This window comes from Merops nubicus, unplaced genomic scaffold (genome assembly GCF_000691845.1).
Source record: "Merops nubicus isolate BGI_N331 unplaced genomic scaffold, ASM69184v1 Scaffold39936, whole genome shotgun sequence".
In the NCBI taxonomy this organism is placed as follows: domain Eukaryota; kingdom Metazoa; phylum Chordata; class Aves; order Coraciiformes; family Meropidae; genus Merops; species Merops nubicus.
The window spans coordinates 1-10,928 of record NW_008613685.1 but is presented as its reverse complement, the minus strand read 5'-3'; the positions used below and the strand labels follow the sequence as shown (position 1 = coordinate 10,928).

At 43.0% G+C, this 10,928-nt stretch overlaps 1 protein-coding gene across 1 annotated transcript; it reads right to left on the bottom strand.

The window, feature by feature from the left end:
• Positions 1-5,854: 5,854 nt before the first annotated feature.
• SSBP1 (single-stranded DNA binding protein 1, mitochondrial) lies at positions 5,855-9,902 on the bottom strand (the record flags this gene model as incomplete). The annotated part of the gene is made up of 5 exons (XM_008941972.1): positions 5,855-6,010; positions 7,357-7,445; positions 7,675-7,762; positions 8,765-8,905; positions 9,842-9,902. Coding segments are annotated over 5 exons (423 nt in total), but the record flags the coding sequence as incomplete, so codon positions are not given.
• Positions 9,903-10,928: the final 1,026 nt, after the last annotated feature.

The following is a 10,928-nucleotide window of genomic DNA, read 5'->3' as shown; positions in this document are numbered from 1 at the left end:
GCACTAAATTAATGTCTTGCCTGTGTGGGAAGCCTAAAGGTCAAGACGTATGTGCCTTGTAAGCCAACAAAATAAAAGCCACCTTAAAAGAAGAAGGTGCCAAGTGGGTGACTGCAACTTCACTGGCTGAACACGCCGAGGAAGAGGGTCTCCTAAGAACTGGCATTTGACCAAGGGTACTGGGCTGAACTTTCTCATCCCAACACATTTCTCAGGAAGCAACATTTACTTAGGAAACAAGTTGCACAATTCATGCTTCTGCTGTGCCCCCTTGGGCAAAGTGCTCACGGGACATTAAGCACCCTGTGTAAATAGCACGCTGCTTCTCCCAAAGGTTTCCACTCTTCCTGCATCCCTTACAATCCTGTCCCTCTCTGTGCCCCAGGAGCTCTCATGTAACTTTGGTCCTGGCACAGCTGCCACCAAGGTACACAGTGATGCTGAGTGCTCATAAGCATCTTAGAAGATTTCTTTGGCCAGTGAAGTATTTTGATACACAGAGACTATGCATTTCTGGGGCATTTTAACAATATAAAACATATTAGTAACTAGTGACCAATCATTGGTAACGGGCATCCTGCCCAGTTCTCACAATATTATTAAAATTAGTGTTCAAGGCTGCATGTCATTTTTTGAGCTTCAACATCCCTAAAATGATTACCTAAGACTTTGTAAAGGAAATACGGCCAATTCACCCTGTATGGTGGCAAATAACAGCATGCAGACCACACTGACGTTTTTGTGCTGCAGCATCACTTAGTTTTGGGAAAAGAAACCTGTATTAGCAAGTTCCTGCTAAAAATTGGCAGCACAAAGGCAGCAGCAAGAAGGAAGAGACAAAACTGGATGAAATTATTCCTTCCCAGAGAATATGAATTATTCTGATGTGTCCTGATACAACGCATGGGATAGCAGCCTAACGTGTCATGCGTTGCTGCTCACAGACACTACACCAGAAATCGTGAACTGTGGAAAGCACCACAGAACCAGCAAGAACGTTATACAGACACAGCTGTCTTCCTAATTTTGTCTCGTATTGGTGGAGGATTTTAAATTGTAGATTTCAATAGTTACTAGCACGCTGAAACTCAAGGCTGTTTTTCCATGTTGCATAACTTTCCTCTTCTGAGCAGCTTCAGTAGCGTTTTTAAGTTCCAACTCATCTAATTCAGAGCATTTCAATTTCTGCCTTTAGTTTAAGACCACTTCCTTCTGAACTGTCTCTGAACTCCCATGAGGACAATGCAAAAACTGACCAACGATCTAGAAGATAAAGAGCTGAGGGTTTATTGTCTGCAGAGACAGGGCTGAGGGGAGAGGAGAGCCCAGCTTTCTCTTACTGAGCATTTTCTCACCTTTCTGCAAGAAGCAGAAAGCCCACACAGAAAAAAAAAAAAACAAAAACAAACAAACACACACACACACACACACATAGAAAACCCAACTAGCTAAGAAAGAGGAGGCTGTCAAGACAGAACTCCAAACAAACAGCACTTACTTTAAATATCCAAGAAATAAGCTAGCAACAATACAAGCCTAGTAAGTCACAGAAAGCCTGGCAAGGAAAGGTGCTCTTGTTTCCTTGCAGATCCAGGTTACAGAAGCTGTGACTCCCGTCACAGCATCATTACTCAGTTCTTGTTCAGTCAGTTGCACAAAGGCTCATTCAATGTTTACAGGTGATATTTTTTCTGACTTTTGACAACCAGGACCAAGGTAACCATCCATTTTCTACAACCATTCTGTTCAAGTAAGTTTGAAAAGTCAGCCAGCAAGAGGAGAACAAACAGCAACAGAGCCTACAGGATAACAATTGCTAGGTTTCTGACCAGCTACAAATGAAAACTCTTATCCCTTGAAAGTCATAGAAAATGGCCGTGGTTAGAGAAGGCTTCTTCAATAAACCCAGCATGTCTTAAAGAGTACAAAGAACAAACTTCAGGACAAAGAACACAAAGAATGACCAAGCAATCAATTTCTAATCACAGTAGCTACTGGAAATTGTTCTGCAATGGCAAAGTGTGGCCATGAGCTGTTTTTTATCTGGGAGATATTGCAACAAGCAGAATGTGAGAAATAATTTAGCACAAAACCAGATTCCAATTAAATTTAAAATTTATTAAACGAACAAAAGGCAAGCAAACAGCACTGGGTGCACCGGGAGACTCTGCTCAGCCAAGACGCACACCACACAGTCCCTGTCTCCGGTTTTTATTGTCTCTGTTAATACATATCCATTAACAGGTGGGTCCATGTAAATTAATTCCAAAAAACAGGTAGGTCTTCTCTGAAGCATGTTCTTTTCACCTCTTGGGGTCACCTTCACTCCCACCTGGTGGTCGTTGGAAGCAGTCAATAATCTTCCTCGGCTCCCCGTTTAAGGACTTCAGGCTCCATGGATGCGCTTTACAACCTCCCCTTTGTTTAACATTAAGCAGCCTTTAACAGATTCAATGCAAGCCAGCACAACAACATGCCAAGTGACAACAAACAAGAAACCAGAACTAATTACCTTGCTTTTTCTCCAGGCCCATAGCTATACAAAAACAACAGAACCACACCTCACCATGGCGCCCCAATATGATTTTATTTTGACACGAATCAAGTGAACATATTTCACAAGAAGAAATCTCACACACACTAACACACATTTCCCACAAGAAGATGTCTCTCTAGAAACCCCCTGAAAGTTGATTTCTTTGCATGTCATGTGCAAAAACATTACTTTCACTACCTGGTACCTGGTAATGCACTAACAAAGGAAATTTCTGGTGTAAATGCGATCCAAGTCACACTGCTACTTGGAGAAGCTCACCATCACCAAGACAAAACAGCAACCAAGACACAGTTTGTACGTACAGATACGCTCGGCTACTTGGCAAAAAGGCTTCCACCACAGAAATTTCAGAGTTAAAAATAGAAGGTGTACTTGTGAATAGTGAAGTTTTCTTCCCACAATCCTGGCATTATATTCCTTCTCTAAAATGAATACTCATGAATGTGGGATCGCCAGTACCGGAGACAGCCTGCCACTAAAGCCACATAATTGGTACACTGAGAGAAACACAAGTTCCCTTTACCAGAGCATTCCTACCTCTTGTACTTCTCAAAGCACTAATTCAACTTTCTTGCCTTTGCAATTTGTGGCCTCTCTGCATGGCCTTTTACCAGGCTCCCACAGGCACTGCTGGTCCTTGCAGCGAGAGGGACAGGGCTCAAGCACTTATGCACTTCATGCAGGGCATCGTGTAGTCACCAGGATGCAAGGCCTCTCCCTAGGTCAGGACTCAAAGCAGGTACCTGCTAGTAAAAAGCTCTAGTAATTGTGTACCAGTCCAAGCCCTCAGTTGTTCTTAGTTAATCCTGTTACTCTGTCTGCAGAAATTATGAAGCAAGAGAAGGTACTTCAGCCAAAGAAATCAATTCCCACTTCACTGAAATAGCCTTCCCATTACCCTCCACATTATGTGGGGTTGGGGGAATTGTGTCCGTGTTCTCAAATACAGGTCACACTTCAACTAAAGTTGAAAATGTTCTTCACTGTGTGAAAGTACTGTGGTGTCTTCCTCAAATCAGTGCACTACAGCCACAGAAACAAGCACAGAAGAGGGTTTTCAACACCTTACACCAGACAGAAATAACTGAGTGGCACTGAGCTGCATTGCAGACCAGAATAGCTTGTTTTCAGGTCTGTTAAGAAATGCCCCAAATACTTGGTTAAAATGCTCTGTCATTTTTAAAAGGAATCATATCTGGTTTTCATCTCTTCCAATCTATCTCCATAAATGCAGAAAATAAATTCCTTGTTAAGGTCAAGCGCTTATAAATATCCCAGTTGATGCAAGCAATCAGGGTTTGCCTGATCTATACAGTTTACACAAGAGGTTAACAAGGACAAGCAAAAGCTGAACACCATTTACCAAGGGACAGCGTGGAAAAACATTCACTGGCTAGCTATAGACAAGGTATCACTGTGTTTAACTCGGGAGACACCGTTTCCATTCTTCAGCATTTCCTCACAGAACAATTACCTAGCCATTAAAAAAAACAAACCCAGATGCTACAGGAATGTGGATTTCAAGCCTGATTTTCTCAGAACCAGAGTTCGTTATAGATTAACTTTGCCCCATAGCCGCCAAGAAGGTGAACACAGAACATTCCTGTGCCACAGGTTATTTTTGCTGTAACTGCCCATTGCTAATGCGGAATCACTTGTGAAAACCAACCCCAATGCAAAGGGTGATGAACGCTCCAGATACTGCACCGCTCCTCAGAGTGTGTCTCCAAGTAGCTGTGTGTCGTCTTTGCAGCAGGTCAACCTTCATGAGCGCACCAGCAACTTTAAATGGAACAACAACAAGCACAAGAACAGTTGAAGCTCTTGCACAAATATTTTTCTTTCTTGGGACCTAATGCCCTGCCTTGTGCGAGCTCAGCTCCGTCCCCAGCCTGGCCAGGGCAGGGATTAGTGGGGGCTGTTCAGCTGTCACCGAGGAGTTCGGGCAACTCTGGCTGCTCTGTGTCCTGCAGTGAAGGGAATCATTGCTGCCACTTCTGCTCTTGAGTTTGGAGTGGACAGCCAGGAAAAATCGGTGTGGACCAAACACAAACTGTACCTGGATCACTGCTACAGAAGTGCAGCATCACAACTTGTCCCAGCACTACAACAGACTCAGATGGAACAAAAAGTAGTTAAGGGAATTAAAGTCAGAAAGACTATTTACAAAGATACCACAATCTCCTATGGATAACAAACCATGTAAGTAGCTAAGCAATTTCAGTACACCTAACACCTTGGGATGCCAGTGAGAGGAGCTAGTTAAAGCATTAACTTCAATCAGAAATAAATGCTGAACCAAAAGAAGTGAAGTTTCTTGTAATACTGACAATGCTAATAGAGAGAAGCATAAACAAACCCACCATTTTGTAAGGGGACAAGCTGCAAAAACCAGAAGTAAGCACGCTCTGTACTGAGCTCAGAAAGATGAGATATGAAATCCCACCAGCTTTGAAGGCAGGAAACTGTCACTTCCAACACTTCTTTCCTTGTTCGCTTCATGCTGTACTACAGTGGGAATTTCACAGCTTCTCCACGTGACTGGAATACCTTCTAGTTGTGCAATTTTTTACGAACAATATTAATAATTCTCAGTCGTTCTGACAATAAAATGAGGTTAAAGCAAATTAAAAACTACACCCACATTAACTGAGAATCCTGGGCCGGGAATGTTTTTCACAGGCTAGTGCAGGCCTCTACCAAAGGACCAGCAACGGGAGCCATTCCTCCAGCTCCTCCGGATGGCCACCGACAGGCACAGCACCTTAACAGGGTACCCGGGAGAGACTGTTGATGTCATCACAGTCATCATCCATCAGATGCCAAAATGAAGACCTAAGCACATGACCGAAACAGGGTTTGGTGAAAGACAACATCTGATTTGATCAAAAGCTGTGACCAGTGCAGGGGCAGACCCAAATGCACAGAAGGCCTTCTATGGGTCCGTAACAGAGAAACTTGAAGCTGAGCACCAGATAAGGCCAAGGCTTTAAACTGGGTGTCTGACCGACTCAGTTCAGGAAAAATGCCAAATAACACCTATAGAACAGAGGAGGGATGTCAGCAGCAAGAGGGGATGAGGCTGTCAGGCCCTGCAAGACAGAGAGAGACGGAGGCAGACAAGGATATAAGGTTTGAAAATGGCTGCAGATACACAGAGTGACTTCCATTTATATATTCATCAGCTCAAGAAGTAATAGAGCTTTCTCTTTTCTCTTAAGAACAAAAAAGAAAGAAATCCAAACAATGATGAACAGAGAGAAAAGCACACAATAAAACAAAACACAGATACCCTGAAGGTACCAAACTTTTTATTTATTTTTTAAAGAAGCTACAGCAATATACATGATTACAGAATTATGAAGTCCTGTAAAACAAAAGGAATGAGACAGCCTGGATCCAAAAAGGATCACACCTTTTCTCTGGAACCATCGCTCAGAAAAATTACATTATCTGAAAAGAAATAAAAAAAAAAATAAATTTAATCTTCAGGATTGTTTTGCCCTGTTGCAAGACCACACACCCACAAAGACAACCTACTTGTGTTAAAATAAGCTGTAAGGATGTGTATTTTAGAATAGAATAAAATAAACCAGGGTTCTTGCTGTATCTCCCCAGAAAGCTGACAACTCAAGGTGACCATACACTCTGTGAAACAGGCATGCTAAAACCAATGAAAAGCTGCTGAACAGTCAAAGACACCAGAAACATTTTTAAATAATTCTTTGACTATGATCTCTATTAGTTACAGCTTATTTCCTTTTTATTTTGCCATTTTCAGTATGTACCACCATGTCATCAGCCTATGGGACTATAAGAAGCTCGTATTTCATCAAGCCTCAGTAATTTCCAAAGCATCTTGAGCCTGAGGATACTGAACACGAAGAAGCCATTAGGATACATACTGATTACAAAAAGACTTGCTTCTCCCCTCCAGCTATTTATAAACAGCAACCTACAGCACCACCTGCTCAGCTGCTCATGCAGAAGTTTTATTACTGTTGTTTTAAGCAGTAGAAACATCCAGTTTTAATAATGTTTTCTACACAGTAGAAACATCCAAAACTGTGGTGAGGTTTTTGGTTTTTTTTTCCTTCTCCTCTGGCCCAGTTTTTTAGACATATTTGTATAACAGACATGTTTGCTCTACTACCCAATTATTTTAGCCTTCCCTCAAAAGCCACAAGACAGTGGCTCTACCCGCAGTGAACATGTAGGCTACTCACATTCTTTAGAGGCTCAAGGGAAAAGCTGAGTTTCCCAGGTCTTCACTGTGTCTACCCAAGGGACAAGTCTACTCCCTATAAATTCTGTGCTGCTCCTACCACTACTGGCCACCAGACTGAGGTCCTTCTAAATTCTCTGTCAGGTTATCCCCACATAAAATATCTTTCACAGATACAGGTCCTTCAAGTTGGTAAAGACTCCAGTCTTAAACAGAAAGAAAAAATTCCCTGCCAAACCAAGACAATGCTACTAAACAAACTCAGCTTAGAAAAGGAATCTGCCTGACCTGCAGTACTACATACCAGCAGTATTTCTTAGAACACACAGTATCTACCTCCTGCACCCAGCTGGTTTGTGTGACCAAATGATGCAACAGTTTGCAATTATATGCTCTCATTTTTTGTGTCTCCAAAAGCAGTGCCAGAGGACATCTAGTGGTACAGCCCATTCGTTCTCACAAAATCCCCAGGCGTGGGTACTGAGGATGGAGACAAACCAAGCTCTGTTTCAAAGGTCCTCCACCCCTCTCCATTATAAAACCACAAGGCAGGCCCTGGCACGTTGTCCCTTACCTGCTATAATCGTCGTGGCCTGTCGCCTCACGTTGTTTTTATCTGTATATTCACCATAGTCGATCTTCCCTTCAACATAGATTCGAGAACTGAGAAAAAAAATAAATCAATAATTTGGTTCCAGTCAGAGCACTCTAATGCTGTTGTCTCCTCTGGATCTGATTCTCAATACACAGGCTTTTCTATCAGTTGTTAGTAGCAAGCCTGCTAACTTATTTTAAGGCACTTCTATTTCAGTCTAGCTGCTGGCCACCCTAATTATTACATCAGTAAATTATTAAGGCACTAAGTCCTCAACCACATTTCTTATTCACTTACCCCTTCTTCACATACTGGTACGTAACATCCCTGAGACCTGGCCTGAAGACAGAGATCCTGTGCCATGTTGTCTTCTGACTGATATCACCTAAGTTACACAAAAATAACAGTTATTATAATCCCCTTTTTGATGCAAGCCTTAGAAATTAGTTTCAACATGTTGGTGTTCTCAAATTACAGTGTGATTTGAAAATGGAAGCGTACTAGCACTCCATCTCCCACTCACCTGTGTTCAAATGAAAGCACAGAGCAGAAGCACAGTTCAAATCAAGAGATCAGTTTTCACAGAATCACAGAATGGGAGGGGTTGAAAGGGACATCTGGAGATCATCTAGTCCAGCCCCCAGCCAAAGCAGGTTCCCCCAGGGCAGGCTACACAGGAACATAGCCAGACAGGTTTTGAAAGTCTCCAGAGAAGGAGACTCCACAGCCTCTCTGGGCCGCCTGTCCCAGTGCTCCATCACTCTCATAGTAAAGAAGTTTTTCCTGATGTTCAGACAGAACTTCCTGCGTTCCAGTTTGTGCCCACTGCCCCTTAACCTGTCACTGAGCACCACTGAAAAGAGACTGGCCCCATCCTCTTGACCCCTTAGACATTTATATACATTGCTAGGATCCCCTCTCAGCCTTCTCTTCTCCAGGCACTTTTCCTGGAAGCCAGTGCTCATACTAGAATTTTTTTTCCCCTCATATGCTCCACATAGAACAAAAGTTAGAGAGACACCTGTAGATTCAGACTGATGGAGAAGTCAAAGAGAAAATGTACTTTTTTTTTTTTTCTCTCCTTTCTCCTGTTGGAATACAAGTAAGAGTATGGAACCTGCTGCATCGCTGACAATCCCAGCAGTGAGAAACTGCCAACTCGCCACCCTCTCCCCCAGAGGGAGGTGGACATGCAGATCTCTGCTCAGTACATGTTGCATGGGGTCAGCAGGAGAGAGACAAAAGCACCTGCACCTCTGCTGACTCCAAAGGAACACCCCTGCACCCGAGAGATGTACACAGCAGCCTGGAGACAAAGCATGGTGCTACTGAACGCACAAAGATGACCCCAGAACACAGCAGAAGCACGTTGCTGATGCAGACTCACCTCCCTGGTTTACCTCACTTTCCCCTGTTCGCCACATCTCATTGGTTGCAAGAGAAAATATGGTAACAGGATTTTTTCCATCCACTTGCCTCATGATAGGGTCCTGTCCAACCCGACCAAGCAGCTGAACACGATTCATGGCTGAAATACAAGACAGTAAATACACACACAGAATTACGATGCTTCTGATGTGGCAAGTGGGCACCTTTTGTCAAGGGCCAGAACAATGACTTCCTGCACTGCCCATTTTTCAAGGCTTGTGATTTTTGTCTTATTCAGGCCCTGCAGATGGTTGACTGCCTGTACTGTTGCTGTTACTGCTGAATAAGCTCATTTAGGAAGCTGAGGGTTCTTTATTCTTCCTGTTCCTTTGTAATCTTTTTCACAGACACATCCATACATCACTGGAAGCTATTTTGCATTTATGTATTTTGAGTTTTCTTTGTTTCGTTATGATAAAACCATAGCATTACATTGTTTTGTCCCTAAACCAGTACCTTTAATACAACAAAGCTGCATTATTACATCACATCCTCTGAATTAAGACGGTCACTAGTTTTTACACAGGTACCAGGATTAGGTGGCCACACTTTATTATTTGTTGTTGTTCAAGGACCAGTGCAGGAGGTCAGGGAACCATCACTCTTGCACTATAAGCACGTGAACTGAGCGGTGAAGTTTGAACGGCACACCTGGAGCCAAGTATATATTGGGGCAGCAGCACCCAAACAACTCCCCCAAGCAGACAGAAACAAATGCCACAGACAGCTGAAGGCACCTATTCAAAGGACAACAGTGTGCCAGATTCACTGCCACTGATACAGCACAACCACCTGCCTTTTACAGGTTGCACTCCATGTAGGGGCTTTGTTTTTTAACCCCTTAAGGGCTGCTTGACTCAACAAAGACCAGACAGAAAGCTACTTAAAAGCCTGTTTGAAACAACACGTCCCCAGTTACCACAGTCTAGGAGCTACCATTCCTCTCTGTTTCTCTTCTGGCATACTTCAGTCATCCTAAAACCGAGATAAAAAACACCAAGGGTAACAGCAAAGTTTCATCTTAGGATCTACTTACATCTTTCGAGAACCAGTGAGCCAACTGTATCAGAATCATGTCTCACAAACTGGCGAAGCACCTGAAGGAACATCCACATGTTAGTTTCCATGACACAAAGCACGAAGAGTATCCATATGCTTTTTTACACCTTGTTTCCTAAACACTTACAGAGGCTTTGCAAGTACCTTCTTTTCTGGGAACTTATGGGGGAACTGAGGGAAGAAAACTGTTCAGCTCAGCAAAGGAAATAGGATTATTCAAAGAATTTCTGGTTAAACTGGGGTTAAAACTCTGCCTAGGAAAAAACATGGCCCAAAAGGTACATCTCCAGCAGTTATTTTTGGGACATGCAATAACTACTGTCTTTTTGCAGTACAAGACAGGAGGGGAAAGGGTTTGAAGCAGAGGAGCTGTTTGGCTGGTTGTGCTTTGGCTTTTGTAAACAAACAGTTTTGACAGTTTCATTAACTTTCTGCTTCACTTCAAAGACTAACTAGATGTGCCCAAAAGATACATCTATCCACCACCACAGGCAGCATGAAACACCTCATTCCCAACCAAACTGCAAATTAAGGATGCAAAAACCTGTGTGTTGCAGCTAAACACAAGCAAGAAAAGAAAAGGACCCAACGTGATGCTGGCAAGTATCACATCCTAAAAGAAAAGAGTAGAAAAGAAAAGCCCAGCACTGCCTCTGCAAGAGGCCCAAGTGCAGGAACTGGAAGAAAAGCTCATCTCCTGTAACAAGTGGCTGTAAATCTTAAAGGATGACAAGACTGACAGTCCTGTGTTGAACAGAGGAGCTAAACCAGAGGAAATGAAACTTCAAGAAGAAAGTTCTTTGCTGTGTCTGTATAGTTCAGGGATATATATGCAAATCATCTAAGACTCATTCCATGCATAAGCCTGATCTTTTCATACATCATTATTTCAGTAGGTAACCTGAGATCCAGCATTTGCATTCTTGCAGAGTATGAGTGCAAACAGAACTCCCCTCTTTGCTTCACGTGTAGTGCCACCTGTTTTTTGAGAAATTACGTAAACAAGGCCTGCGACCGGTCAGGCCCTCGGGAGGATTCACTTCTTTCCTCAGGGCAGGCTCGGC